Source organism: Artemia franciscana, chromosome 2, assembly GCF_032884065.1.
Source record: "Artemia franciscana chromosome 2, ASM3288406v1, whole genome shotgun sequence".
Classification (NCBI taxonomy): domain Eukaryota; kingdom Metazoa; phylum Arthropoda; class Branchiopoda; order Anostraca; family Artemiidae; genus Artemia; species Artemia franciscana.
In genome coordinates, this window is record NC_088864.1 from 900,681 (window position 1) to 916,924 (window position 16,244).

At 34.2% G+C, this 16,244-nt stretch overlaps 1 protein-coding gene across 1 annotated transcript in view; it reads right to left on the reverse strand.

Moving 5' to 3' along the window:
- Positions 1-16,244, reverse strand: part of LOC136035627 (chromatin assembly factor 1 subunit B-like) — a 40,608-nt gene that overhangs the window by 10,421 nt on the left and 13,943 nt on the right. The window contains exons 5-6 of the mRNA XM_065717521.1: positions 11,794-12,093; positions 3,207-3,437 (exon numbers count right to left, since the gene is read on the reverse strand). Coding sequence (XP_065573593.1) covers positions 3,207-3,437; positions 11,794-12,093 — 531 coding nt within the window. The remainder of the gene's footprint in view (positions 1-3,206; positions 3,438-11,793; positions 12,094-16,244) is intronic.

A 16,244-nucleotide genomic window follows, 5' to 3' on the forward strand; every position in this document is an offset into this window, starting at 1 on the left:
TGCCAATGCTTCTTTGGATTCTGTTTTAAGCAGCCATGTTTTTGATAACCCCAGCCACAAAATACTTTTTGAAGAATCTGGAAGAATTACGCATAAAACAGGTTCTTCGAGAAGCAACGGAAATCACCCTCAAGATAAATAAAATATTTCCTTAAATAGGGATTTGGGGGAATAATCACAAAATATTTTATGCAAATTTAATTAAAAACACTTTTGCAAATTATATTAAAAAGCAGTAGACACTAACACAGAATCAGTTACAAAAAGCGTGGTTAGCTGCCAAAAATTCAAGATTAGCAGTAAAAGCGTGTTTTAATTATTTTTCTTTCACTTCAGTGAAAATCAGTCCCGGTTGCACCTCGCTGAAGTAAAGATACTGGGACTGTTTTAAAAATTGTTATTTTACTTTTAATGGTTGTATGCTATTAAAAGTCTCTTTTCTTTTATATAGTTATGTTTTTTTAAGGGTCGAAATATTTTATAAAATATAGAATTCCACTGGAAACGAATTCCTTTTTGTTGTTCTTGTTGTTGATGTTTATGATGAAAAGGCAGTGTGGTTTTCGCCGCTATTTTCAGCGGTGCTATGGTTTTAATGTTTCAACGTAATTTTTTCGTATGCTGCTTTTCTGCAGTGCTAAGGTTTCAATGTTTCAATGTAAGAGGGCATCTTGACTATCATTTGATAGCAGAGGTTCCCTTTTTATTCATCCATCAAACAATGTTTTCGAAAATACATTGGAAAAACATTAAAAACACGTAACAAATAGGAAAAATTTCATATCTTTAAACAAGTTTAGATTATTCTTTAAGAGAATATTTAAGTAACATCATAATTCTGACTCGGTGACCGTGATAGACATGAAGCAAATAAATCTAATATTGGATTAAAATATTGGAGGCTACAGGAACATAGTCAAATATGGCTCTGAAGCATGGCCAGTCCGAAAAGCAGATGAAGATCTACTAGACGTTTTCCAGAGAAATTGCTTACGGATTGTTTTGGATACCCGACCGACTGACCGTATTATAAACAACAGGTTATGCGAAAAGTGATGTTCAATCCCGCTTTTTAGCTCTATAATGAGAGAAAGGTTGAGATGGATTGGGCACTTTCTGCGGATGAAAGATAACAGATTGTCGAGGATTTTCCTTTTCAGTCAACCGTTTAGGGCTAAAGAGAAAGCAGGTCGTCCGCGGTTTGGGTGGGAGAATCTCGTAAAGAAAGATTTGAGGAAAACGGAAACTTCCTGGGAGGGTGTAAAGATGGAGGCTTTGATCAGATTGGGATGGAAAAGGAGCGTGCGTAGCTATGTTGGCGTCAGGTTACTTGATGCTACGGTGAGTTGTTAGTATTAGTAGCAGTATAAATCCAATGATATGGGTATGACAAAAAGAATGTTTTTTTCAAGATAAACTTCAATTCAATTTTTTTTTTAATATATATTCGACTGTGTAAATATGTAGAAAAGAATATATTTCTTCGCCACAATAGCTGGACCTAACACCATCATGTCATAACACAAAAAAAAGAAGACACAAAACAAGATCAAAAATAAAAAACCAAAGGAATAACAACACAAAAATTAGCTCTCGGTTACGTTCACTAATAAAACAAAATTGAATTAATAAAAAAAAATCTTTCGCCGAAAATGAAGTTTCTCAAAGTTAAGCGAAGTTTCTCAAAGTTAAGCAAAGTATCTCAAAGGAAAGTAAATAGTTCAAACTTAAAACGACCAGAAATAATTATCAATGAGTAAATGAGATCCAAAACGAACAGAAATAAACGTAAATAATCACATTTAACATAAAGATAATAGATACTGATGAATAAATAAATCCTAAAACGCTTAATTAAAATGAATAATCAAATCAAACTTAAAAGGGATAGAAATGACCACAAAGAGGAGTAGGGCTACTGCCCCCTCAAGGCCTTTAAAAGGCTATTGCGTCAACTGAATGTTTAATACACGATGAAAATAGTTCTTGGAAGTTACAACAATTCAAGGTTTTATTTAGCAGCATTTCTTGATTTTTATATCTTAAAATTTTAAAAGAAAAAAGTTTGAAATATACTCAATTTCCAGTAATGTAAAAAACCCCTTGACCGTTCCTGATATACTACATAAGTCCTCCCCTTTTTCCATGATAAACTATAAGTTTAAATAATAGCTAATATATATTATTCACAGCCCTCATCCAGGTCCTGAGTGGCCATTTCATCCATAGGCATATCTATTGAGCGTTTCAACTATTTTTAACAAAATGAGTATCCCAAAAAGCTTATCAGATCTCTTTGGAAGTTAGAGGGAGGGATTTTTTGGCTTACACCTTAGGGTTAAATTTAAAGCCTCATCAAAACAATTATCCACAATTTATTTGCCAAGAAAAAATTTGTCGCATTTTAGTCCAAACAATTGCTTTTATTCAATGCAGTTAGAACACAAACATGACACTCGAAGATTTGACAGTTTGAATAAATAAAGCACCTCAGCAAAAGATCGAAATGGATGCCCGAACATACTACAAAAGAGAAACTACTTACAAAAATGGATACAGTATTTCCGTGGATGAGTAAGATAAGGATCGATCTATAACAGTTAAATCGAGGCACCAAACACGAAGAATTTAAAGAGATCGAAAAATGGCAACCGTACCTTGCCAGATAAACAATCATAACTGTTTGTTATTAGTGCCAATGAAAAAGGAATAAATACGAATTAATTAAATTAGCAGGTCAGTCACTCTAGCGGTCAATAAACAGCATTAGCAAAACAAGGAATGGCACTTGTTTAGGGTAAGTTGTTCATTCATTGACGCATTAAGGAACTTTTTTTTAGTTTCTTTCAGCTTAGCGTGAGAAAAGACAAAGAGAAGTGAAAGAATAGATGGAAAATATATAATTTGGACTGAATATTTGCACATTAGGGGTGGGGGGGTAAAGTATTTGTAAAATGTGAAGTTAGAAAACAATTCTTACTACATAATAAGCAGAATGTTTGTACCCAACACAATAGACCCGCTATACTTGCCTCCCCCCATAATGTGCAAATATATAGCCCAAATTCCTTTCTTAAGTATTATATTTTTGTCTTACTTTAGTATATTTACTTATGATTGAGTGTCAGAGAAACATACTAGAAGAACATTACACATGGCGTACATCATACAAGTGCCCAAGCAAGGACTAAGCCTAATCAACTCACCAAGTCAAGTCACTGAGTCTAGTATAGTGGATATTTCCGACTTTGGCAAACGGACTGAGCTGCTCTGTGTCATAAAGAAGCACCGATGTCGAAGTAGCCACTGCGTAAACTATCCTATACGGTAGTCCTATAACCGATTTGGTGATATCCTTTTTGCGTAACTGAAAGAAAACGGGACAACATCGAACGGCCACTGTGTAACTTTCTTTACATGGTAGATAAAGTGCTGGTCTGGAAAATATATTAAGACGTAATTATTTGATGCAATATTTGTAAACTAGTAATTTATATATTTACAAACTAGCAATTTTTTTTTTAAATCTCTCCCTCTCTCTCTAATATAAACCATATTTCGTAAAAAGTGTCCTTCTAAAATCAATTTCACCTACGTGTCACGCTACTAGCGCGTGTCACAGCATCCTTTTGGTACAAGGTTTTTCTATAGCATTTGAAAAATCTTTTCTTAACATGATTTCTCTGAGTGAGCGGCCTATGCCCTATAGCCCCCATAGGTATACCGTTAGTCGAGATAACCCTATAGTTGCCATAGCGCTCTGACAAAATCTGATATCCTTTCAGGATACCAGAATATTCATAATATAGCTTAAAAATCATATATAATATAGCTTTTAAGGCTTAAAAATTAGTTTCTTTTCTTATAAATATTAACTTGTCATAAAAAAAAATGACACGTTCCTTAAAGACGATCTCAAAATTCCTTGTGTTCTTAAAACAAGCTTTATTCTCTGTTGCCTGGAATTCAGTCATAGTTTAAAAGGGCATAGTTTATGGTTTTAAAATGCACCATGTATATCAGCTAATGCTGTATTACTTTTTTTTAAACATAATATGACCTAACACAATCTATGTTGTTATTTCTAAAATTGCAGTACGTACAAGTGTGGGTACGTTACTTTGCCAAAAATATAAAACCTATTACATAATTAATACAACACATACCTATTGTTATATTTACATATAAAAACACTGATTATATCCTTGATGGTAAAACAATATGATTCCATTTCCAAGCAATCGTCACATAAACACTTTGCTAATAATTCAAGACATCATCATTGCGATGCCTTATTATTTATAATCGTTTCGTAGCCACTTGCATGAGGACAAACTTTCCTATCCTAAAATTTATCAGAAATGAATAATAATCAGATATTCAATGTTTTATTTCATCGAATTTCCTTTTCTTTTTTCAAGGAATGTTGAGGTTCGACTTTGTCAATATTAACAGAGCCGTTCCTAAGCTTGGTAGTGCCCAGGTAAAAATTAATTACAGCCCCCCCCCCTCCCGACTAAAATAAGCAAAAAAAGCCAAAACAAAATGAAAAATTCAGTTTAAAAAATTAAGGTGGGGGATCTTGGGTGTGTTTTGAATGGGGCAAAGACCCACTTTAGTACTCCAGTCACAGAGATCTAAAGAGCTTCTACTGATAAGTTGATGACGGGAGGTAAGGGGGCATAGGAGGTCAAGAGACTACGTCATTTCTTTTTGTAGGCAAGAACACTTGGAAAAAAAACGACCATCCATAATTTTGCACTTTATAATTTAGGTTTCTTACGGTCAACGATTTCTTTTGTGGTAGGAAATGGCAGGAGTTTTCTCAAGAGGATGACTGGGAGCTTTCTTTAAGGAGAAGGTAAGGTATCAGGAAGTAATAAAAATAAGAAACGTGATCCCTAAAGGTGATAATAAACCATAATCAATGCCAGGTGTCCGAAACAAATGTTATATTAAAAATAGCAACAGTGATTTACTTTGCTTATTTTTCGTTGTAAACAATAAAAAATGAACACAAATGAAACCGCATATGCTTGATTTTATAAACATACACATGTGAAAAAATTTTTTTATAAGAAAGGTTTTAGATTGGGTGGAGGAGGAGTGTCAGCAGGTGTATTGGCCTAAGGCAACTAGGTGAGATATTAGTAGTACGACTAGTAGTAAAAGAGTCATACTAATCATTTTCGTGACGAAATCGCATTTGCACAAAATTTATCAAAAAAGCAAGAGTCGGTTTTACAAACCTTAATAATACTCTTAGAGAAGGGGAATATGATCGTAATCAAGAAAGCTTGAACAATTTTAAGGAAAAGAAAAAAGGGGAAATGGTCCATTTGTGGGTCATTAGAGATTCTTAGGACCACTTAATCTCCCAAGAAAATATCGCTTGACATGAAGAGTCGATTGGGAGACAAGTGGATAACGCCAAGAATGAACAACGTTTCCTAGGTAAATCAAAGAGATGAAATTGCTGTTTCCACTCTAATATCTTTTTCTTTATCTTACGCAGAAATAAGCTGCTTAGAAATTGTATTTTATATGTTTATAGCCAGGGCTGCGTCCCGGCTTTTTGCTCGGCGCTTTTAGGAAAAACGAGAGGGGAAGTTAAAGGACTGTCTGTTATTATCAAGGTTTCTGTGAGCAAAAATTTGTTTACATGAAGTGTTGTTACTTTTGTAGGATCCAGACAAAATTTGGAGAAGGAGGTTAAAATCGGGTACTCCCCTCCCCCCGTGACTACAGCCCTGCTTATATCTCAGGAAGTAAAAATGCTAAATACAACCTCTGAAGGCTGTTTCCAGGCGTGTTACTGGGTTCGAACCCCCCACGCCTAAAATTTTTTCCGACTCCTAAAACGCAAAAAAAAATGGAAATATACACATTTTTGATGCGTTTTTGAAGATTTTTGCAACCCCAAAATACCCCCCCCCCCAAACAAAAATATTGGATAACGCCCTGGTAACCTATACGGAAACATCTAAAAGAAATATATCCTCAGTCTGGGATAATGACAATCACTCGGTTCAACAGTATATGTTACTTTGAAATCTGAAGTAGCTTGCCAAGCACGTTCATAATAAAGATTAAATAAAAAAAAACTAATTTTTTTAGCTGAAAGTAAGGAGCGACATTAAAACATAAAACGAACAGAAATTACTCCGTATATGAAATGGGTTGTCCCCTCCGCAGTCCCTCGCTCTTTACGCTAAAGTTTGACTCTTTGCCACAATTCTACCTTTTAAAACAATTAAAAACTTTAGCGTAAAGAGCGTGGGACTGCGGAGGGGACAACCCATTTCATATACGGAGTAATTTCTGTTCGTTTTATGTTTTAATGTCGCTCCTTACTTTCAGCTAAAAAAATTAGTTTTTTTTTATTTAATTTCTGAACGTTTTTGAATTAATGCATGTTTGATTTTGGCTCTCCGCACATAAATTATTGAAATGAAATTAGTATATTAATTTTTTTTTGGCTAAATGGCTTTCTCTTAGTTTTGATCAGACGATTTTGAGAAATAAGGGGTGGGGAAGGAGGCCTAGCTGCCCTCCAATTCTTCGGTTACTTAAAAAGGCTACTAGAACTTTTAATATTCAACGAACGTTTTTATTAGTAAAAAATATACGTAACTTAAGAATTAACTTACGTAACAAACTTTTATATTCTTATATTTTTATTATGTGTACGAGGGGGTTTGTACCCTCGTTAATACCTCGCTCTTTACACTAAATCGTAAGTTTTGTCCCAATTCTTTAAGAATGACCCCTGAATCAAAAAGGCCGTAGAATAAATAGTTGAAATTACTAAAAATATTTTAGCATCAAGAGCGAGGTATCTATCTCCTCCTAAATACCTCGCTCTTTATGCTAAAGTATTTTTAGAACCCCTCATATACGTAATAATCTCTGTTCGTTTTAAATTTCAATGCTATTCCTTACTTTCATTTGAAAAAACGTTTTCATGTTTATTTTTTCATTGTTTTTTTTTTATAGTAATGCTAGAAAATCCTGCGCCCTTTTCATTGAATTTTTCTTCCCCCGTGACATATTCCTCAAAGGAAAGATCCCCCCACAAAGCCCTCTCCCATCAACCCCACCCCCCAAACCAAAAAATCCCCATGAAAACGTCTGTGCACTTCCCAATAACCATTACTATATGTAAACACTGGTCAAAGTTTGTAACTTGCAGCCCCTCCCTCAGGGATTGTGGGGGAGTAAGTCATTCCCAAAGACAAAGTTATTATGGTTTTCGACTATGTTGAACAAAATGGCTATCTTAAAATTTTAATCTGTTGACTTTTGGAAAAAAATGAGCATGGGAGGGGGCCTATTTGCCCTCCAATTTTTTGGTCACTTAAAAAGGGCACTAGAACTTTTCATTTCCGTTAGAATGAGCCCTCTCGCGACATCCTAGGACCACTTGGTCGATAAGATGACCCCTGGGAAAAAAACAAAAAAAAAACAAACAAATAAATAAACACGCACCCGTGATTTGTCTTCTGGCAAAAAATACAAAATTCCACATTTTTTAGATAGGAGCTTGAAATTTTTGCTATAGAGTTCTCTAATATACCGAATGCGATAGTGTGATTTTCGTTAAGATTCTGTGACTTTAAATGGATGTTTCCCCCTTTTTTCCAAAATAGGGCAAATTTTCTCAGGCTCGTAACTTTTGATGACAAAGACTAAATTAATTGAAACTTAATATTTAGAATCAGCGTAAAAATTAAAATCTTTTGATGTATCTTTTAGCATCAAAATTCCGTTTTTTAGAGTTTCGTTTACTATTGAGCCGGGTCGCCCCTTACTACAGTTCCTTACCACGAAGTGTTTGAAAAGAAAATAATTCGGTATTTCGGGGCTTCTGACATTATTACTCCTTTGCGGAAGTTAGGCTCAAAATTGAAAAAGGACTATATTTTTTCTCTGGGCCCCTTCCACCTCTTAGTTCGTTTATTTTCCCGTTGGTTTTCACCTGTTTTCGCTTTATAGTTGTGTTATCTCTTAGCAGTTCTTTCGTTAGTTGAGTTATGGTTGTGGTATATATGTTTTATCGCTCGTATAGTTGTGTTATTTTCAAATTATACTCCATAATAGAGAGGCTCCGAACACCCAGCATTGTATATTAAGCTCTTAATTTGACATTTTTTTCTAACGTGACCAGATTCGTCCTGCGCCCTTTTCATTGAATTTTTTTCCCCCATGGCATATTTCTCCAAGGAAAGATCCTCCCACATAGCCCCCTCCCTCAACCCTACCCCCAAAACCAAAAAAATCCCCCTGAAAACATCTGTACACTTTCCAATAGCCATTATTATATGTAAACACTGGTTGAAGTTTGTAACTTGCAACCCCTCCCCCAGGGGCTGTGGGGGAGCAAGTCATCCCCAAAAACATAGTTATTATGATTTTCGACTATGCTAAACAAAATGGCTATCTCAAAATTTTGATCCGTTGACTTTGGGAAAAAAATGAGCGTGGGAGGGGGCCTAGATGCCCTCCAATTTTTTTGGTCACTTAAAAAGGGCACTAGAACTTTTCATTTCCGTTAGAATGAGCCCTCTTGCGACATTCTAGGACCACTTGGTCGATACGATGACCCCTGGGAAAAAAAAAAAAAAAAAAAAAAAAAAAAAAAAAACAAAAAAACAAATAAACACGCATCCGTGATCTGCCTTCTGGCAAAAAATGCAAAATTCCACATTTTTGTAGATAGGAGCTCGAAACTTCTACAATAGGGTTCTCTGATACGCTGAATCTGATGGTGTGATTTTCGTTAAGATTCTATGACTTTTAGGGGGTGTTTCCCCCTATTTTCTAAAATAACGCAAATTTTCTCAGGCTCGTAACTTTTGATGGGTAAGACTAAACTTGATGAAACTTATATATTTAAAACCAGCATTAAAATGCGATTCTTTTGATATAGCTATTGGTATCAAACTTCAATTTTTTAGAGTTTTGGTTACTATTGAGCCGGGTCGCTCCTTACTACAGTTCGTTACCACGAACTGTTTGATAGTGCAAAGAATAGGCCATGACCTTGAATACTAATCCTGGACCAAGATTTAATGATGAGCAAGTAAATGAACCGAAGCAAATAAAGCGATTAAATATGATGTTTTTTAAGTACTGAGTTATATATTATGAAGCAAATAAAGTAAACGAAACATAGTCAGTAAGCAAACAAATTAAAGTCTTGTTTAACAAGGGTTAAAAGGATTCTATACCATCAAAAGCTTATGGACAAATTCCGGAAAGGAAATTTCATGTTACCCTAACTAACGCACAAGACAATTTACACATAATTAACACATAAAAAAATTCTAAAAGCACAGAGGGTTGGAATTTCAAGTTGTTTAAATGTATTGTAAATTATATTTTCAATTAAATTTCCAATAAAAATAATGAGTTTTCCGTCCTATATTGGCCTTTTTTTGGGGAAACTATTTGCTTGTTTTTGCTTTTTTGCGCATTGCCCCTTGTGCTGTGCATTTTGTGGCGTCCCTTTTCCTTGAACACTTACAGATGAAGGCTAAACAAAAAAAAAGATAGTATCTTGGCCTATTTTCTGGTACCATTTAGGCTTCTATTATGAGTGATTATAAAAATGGGAACCTCCCTCTGACCATTGAGCCCTCCCTCTAAACCACGCCTTCCTCCCCTTTATAGTAAGCATATGACAGTACATACAAAATAAACGAGCATACGACGTAAGCTTTTTTAAGCGTACTAGGGAAATATTAAGCATACGAATTGAAGTATACTAAAGCCCATTTTAACTGGTTTAACAAGGGCGATAAGAATTCTACATCATCAACCTAGGCACAAATTTGTGTATTATACACACATTTTATCATGTCTTAATTAGTGAGCGAGACATTTAGAAAATACCACACCCCTACCTCTTTTTTATTAGTGTCCTTATTAATAATATGGCCAGTAAGCACAGAAATTAAAGTGCGCACTAAAGCCCCATCTTAACTTGTTTAACAAGAGTTATAATGAGTCCACACCATAAAAACTTTTACACAAATTCCGGAGAGCAAATTAAACTTGACTTAATTAATGCACAAGACAAATTAAACACATCTAACACATAAAACATTACATAAGAATAGAAGGTTGAAATTTCAATTTGTTTACATGTATTATTTGTATAATTTGTTACAATTTCAATTAAAATTTCAAAAAAAATAATAGGTTTTCGATCCTATACTGGCCACTTTTTTGGAAAACTATTTGCTTATTTCTTGTGCATTGTCCCTTGTGCTGTGCATTTTGTGCGGTCCCTTTTCCTTAAAGACTTACAGATGAAAGCTGAACAAAAAAAAGAAAGTCTCTTGGCCCCCTTTCGGGTACTATTTAGGCTCCTATTATCAGTGGTTACGATTTTTTTTTTTTTTTTTTTAGTTCTGAGTTCTTTATTTAAAAATAAAATCCATTAACAAAAAATTACTTCAAGACAATCTCCCCCATAAGGCTCCATGGCCGGGAAAGAGCTGGCCGGGAATTCTACACCATAAAAAGCTTATACGCAGATTCCGGAGAATTTGCGTATATACAAAAATTTGAGTATTAAACAAATTTCACCTTGTCTTAATCATTGAACGACACAATCAGTAAAGACCACGCCTACCTCTTCTTAATTAATCTTCTTATTATTAGATATAGGGCCGAAAATGCCCGTTATTTACATCAAATTTATTTTTAGGATATTATTGCTCATTGGCTGATCCTTACTAATACTGAAGATGTGATACGCCTTTGGCGTATCTCTTTGCCGATCTGAACCTTTAAGGATTGAAACAAGAGCCAAGCTCCAGATGAATTTGCTATACAGATTCCGATACCAGCCCCCAACTCTACTTCTTACTCTTAATGGCATGTTTGGTGGAGCTGGTGAAGTTTAGTGAAGCTGAATCTATTTCTCAGAGCAATTATGAATACTAGCAGAGGGCATGGCCTCACTTAGTTACATTGTACAGTTCATTTTTTTAGAAATAGCTTCAAGCTATAATATGAAATATACTTTCCTCTCGTTCTGAAGCAATGGCCGTTCCGAACATGAGACGGGGCATTGCTTCAATGCTAATATCAACAAAATATTTGAATATTCTCCCCTTTATCGTTACTAGCACTGCTTGAAGCTTTATTACTTTATTAAAAAAAAATAGTTTTTTTAACTGAAAGTGAGGAGCGACATTAAAACTTAAAACGAACAGAAATTACTCCGTATAAGAAATGGGTTGTCCCCTCCACAATCCCTCGCTCTTTAAGCTAAAGCTTTTAATTGTTTTAAAAGGTAGAAATGTGGCAAAGAGTCAGACTTTAGTGTAAAGAGCGAGTGTGATTTTCGTTAAGATTCTATGACTTTCAGGGGATGTTTCCCCCTCTTTTCCAAAATAAGACAAATTTTCTCAGGCTCGCAACTTTTGATGACAAAGACTAAATTTGATGAAACTTATATATTTAGAATCAGCATAAAAATTCGATTCTTTTGATGTATTTTTTAGCATTAAAATTCCGTTTTTTAGAGTTTCGTTTACTATTGAGCCGGGTCGCTCCTTACTACAGTTCGTTACCACGAACTGTTTGATTATTAGACACTATTAGGCTTTACTGCCTAAAAATAAAGGAAGCTCATTATCCTTATTTACCAATTAAGATCCCCTTTTCCAAAAAAAAAAATGTTCTGAATCGTAAACTGGTCGTAAAAATGCAGTTAAAAAATTATTTCCCCTCCCCCCGAAAAAATTACGGTAAGAAAACAGAAAAAGAGAGTAGACTCACCGGCTCAAATGCTGTCGTGAAAAAACGTAGGTCGCGTTAATACGTTTGGGTTTTACAGATTTCTCATCTTCTCCTTCCTTTTTGTCGTATGGGAGCTCTAGGAGACCTGCAGGAGCGATCAACAATTCTCCGTCTGGAGTGAAACACAATCGACGGCAAAAAGACTGAAGTGTATCATCGTAGAACAGCCTAACTTGAACATCAGATTGTGTCTCATCTTTTGAAGTAGGGAGGGGCAAGCTAGCTTTTGTTACACGAGAAACAACTTTTTTCGTCTGAAGATTGTATATTCTAAGGTTCCTAGGAATAAAATTAGGAGTTTAAAACCAGTTTTTTTTTCTTTTTTTATACGGGTAAACAGAGAAGTAAGTTAAAATATAATAATTCCAAGTGAATGTGAAACTAATAAAACCTTCATCAGCTTAAGATGGATTAAAGATAGGTTTTAGATACTGGATAAATTAAATACAGGGATTGGGATTAGGGATAAGATCCCTGTTAAACATAGAGAAAAGGATATAGAATACTAGCACCGCATACAGTGTAGCATCTGGTGACAATTTTAAAGAAATAGAAAATTTCAATGAAAATAGGATAGTTGATACGATTAATCTCTAGTGATAAAGAATGGAAGCTGAAATTTCTCTGTAAGTAAAATTAATCAGCATTTTCTTTCTTTTTTTAGAGTTAAAATCTTAGAGTTAAATTAAAATTTTAATTAAGTTAAAATTTTAGAGTTAAAATTTTAGAGTCCGCACAAAATAAGCATGGTTTATATCTTGGGAAAATCTTGGCAAGTTAAGCAGGCTAGTTAAACTTGCAATGGTGAGCCTACAAGTAACAGAGCCTTGCGTTCTTTACCTTCCCCTAAACTTTGAAACACCCAAAACTACAAATATGGAGCAGGTAGGTTAATAAAAATATTACTAAATATATTAGAGCACTTATATATTATACAAAAAACACTCGAGAATTTGGATCACGAAGATCAGATAGGACAATAACCGGTTATTTTGCAATGCATAGTGATAGAATATACTGTCTCACCATGGATGTTCAAATTAAGATCTGGGATTTGCCAAGGACCGAAGAACAGGTAATTATATTTTTCCGGGATAAGGGATTTTTGCCCAAAACAAAACAGTGCGTAAATGGACACACTATGACTTTGTACTCTTACGAGAAGCTATATCTGGAAGTTTAACCTAACCTTCATTAGCACTAACCAAACTTAACTTCTCCAGTGTTTCTCGTATAATAAGTAATTACCTATTAAATATGATATTATATAATACCATCATCAGCAATAATATAAATAATACCAGAAATGGTAGGCTACAAACAGGAATAAATCTTCAATCAATAGACAGTGTTTATGATTTGTCTTCCCAAAAGCAGCCAAACTCAATATCTAGCATATTAGTTAAAAGGGAGTTTCCGCTCAATACTTACTATGTTTGTTTTCTTTTATCTTCTTCATTGGTTCAAGGTACAAAGGTTTTCAAAGGCAGCCATTTAAACTGAGCCCCCCCCCCTTCCTGCGTATGTGCTAATCCAAACGGGGATCATCAGAAATGATTGCAGATTATTATCTAACAAATAGCCATAAGTTTCTATTCCTTTTAATTTACCCATTTTCCTTCTCTTAGAATATGAACCAGAATTTCTATTTTATCATTTATTTGTTCTATTTTCAGTATTTATAAGTCGATACCCGAAAGAGACAGGCGTCAAGGAAAATTATTAAACTAGAGAAGCGTTTTTCTGCAAAATCTTTCAAAATCTAGTTTTCTGAAACTCTATGTTTACATTTATGGTTAGTGTTTTATAAACTCTTATTAACTAGCCTAGGCACGTAAGTAGGTTTCTTTTTTTTGGGGGGGGGAGGATAAGTAAAAAGAATCATGGAGGGGGGGATATTAAGAAAAACGATCGGTATTTGAATAAGAAGTGTCCAAAAATCTAAGAAAAATTTTCATTTTTTATTTTCAACCATTCATAATAAACCTCAAGCCCATTTCAATGCGACGTTAAGCCAATTCTGTTTTTTTTTTTTTCAGCTTTTACAAGAAATCTATTAAAATTCCTGCTGGAAATTGATATTATACCGTTTACTCGTTTGATCAGATCGACATTATTTTGATCAGATCGATATTATTTTGATCAGATTTTGATCAGATCGATCAGATTTTGATATTATACCGTTTACTCGTTTGATCAGATCGATATTATTTTGATCAGATTTTGATATTATACCGTTTACTCGTTTGATCAGATCGATATTATTTTGATCAGATCGATCGGATTTTGATATTATACCGTTTACTCATTTGATCAGATCATAACCGAACATAAATGAATCAATTCTGTGTTGGGTCCCCTATTATTTCTTGTACCCGTTAATGATCTAAATCGATGCCTCAAACAGCTGTCAACGCCAAGGTACAATTATGGACTGGTGTACACAATACTTCTAGTTTTGCTGATGATACTCAGTTTGCAATGGCTGCGAAAACAGAAGCGAATTTGAAAAATGGCATTCAAAAAAGAATGGTGACAATCAAGAGGTCGATACGAGTGAACAAACTGCTTGTAATCAGAAGAAAACAAAGTTCATGGTATATGCCAGAAGTGCAAATTACTATCCATGGATTGAAGAAATTGAGTTAGAAAATGGAAGTATAAAAAGGATAAGTATAGTAAAATGTCTTGCTGTCATGGTATTTGAATGCCTAAGTTTTAAAGATCATATTGCTTTTATAAGAACTAAAGAAGCCAAAAATGTTGGAACTCTGCGCAAGCTGAAAAATCATTTCCCCAAAAAGGTTATCATAATACATTTTTTCCCCAAAAAGATTATTATAACATTTTACCATATTTGCTGTATTGTGTCGCAGCCTGGTCGTCGATGTTCACTAGCCATTTATATCCACTCCGTGTATTACAAAACAAAGCTGTAAGAGTTTTGACCAACGATTTGTCCTAGATTTCGGTAAGATCTAGGCATCACCAATAAAAATTTTTACCATTTTCGGTTTAGTTAAATTTTATGTAAGTTTGTTTACGAAGAAATTTTTTCAAATTTGTTTCCTGTATATTTTTCAGAATTTTACAAAGAAACGGAACATAGTTATGAAACTAGACATGTTGAATTAGTTAGAACATTCAATTACAACCAGATCTAAATTTTCTATTAGGTATAATGGTCCTGAAGTCTCGAACAGGCTTCCATCAGAAATGAAAGGTAAGAAGGCCCTTGAGGAATTCCTTGTTGTTTTTTTTTGCAATGTATTTGATTTAACCAGTATTGTAGACATAGATACAGTGATTGACTTGGGAGTGAGTATACGCTTGTGAGTGTTAAAAGAGAAATTGATTCGTGTGTTGATTGAGGTGAGTGTCGGTATGTATAATGAAGCATGATGAATCATAGAGTATGAGTGTGGGACTGCTTAAAGTTGCCTATAAAAATAAATTTTCTTTGATTGTTGATTAATTGTTAATAGGTGTGGGAGAGGGAAGGATGAGTCTGAGAGACTTTTTTCCAAGGAAGTGTATTAATAGTTGAAGCGTCCTTTATTTGGGTTATCCCAAACACACTAAATGCGTCTTGACCTACTTTGATATTAGGAGTTAATGTCTAGTTTTGTGTTGTTATTATTATATGGATATTTCAATGGCGTGTTTTTGTTGTTGCTTTTTTTGTGACCCATTTGTCAATTTTTAAAAAAATTAGTCATTTAACCTAAAGAATCCAAGAAACGTTTTTAAACCTTGTTATAAAACGTCAGCAGGAAGTTTTTGGTACGTAAAAGTAGCAAGAGTTTTCTGAAACGCTAAGTTTTTACGTACAATTATAGTATCGAACTTCTCATAAAGTTTGTGAGGATCTTGAGCTTAGCGTTCTTTTTTAAACGAATCTGGTAATGTTAAATATAGCGTTTGGTTATAAAATTAACATAAGAACAAATTTTTAGACCGACGAGAATTACGATTATAGCCTAGACCTTCTCATCAAACTTGTTAGGACTTGAAACATACTTGTACGTTCTACTATTTCGTTACTCAGTCATTCATTAAAAAACAGCGTTTGATTATAACATTAAAATCAGCACAAATTTTGAAACCAATACGATGTACGATTGCAGCATAGATATTCCCATTAAGTTTGTGAGGACCTGGAACATACTTGTACGTTCTATTATTTTATTACTTAGCCACTGAACGAACCTGGTTTCGCCAAATAAAACATTTGGTTTTAACATTAAAACAAGCACAAATTTTGAGGACCCAGAACATAGCTGTTCGTCCCTTTATATTATTACTTTGTCACTGAACAAATCTATCTACGTTAAAAAATAACGTTTCACACCAAAGCCCTGTTTTTCCACACGTAAGAATTTCACACTATTTTTCAAAAATAATGTCAAATTCAGAGCTTAGTATTAGCT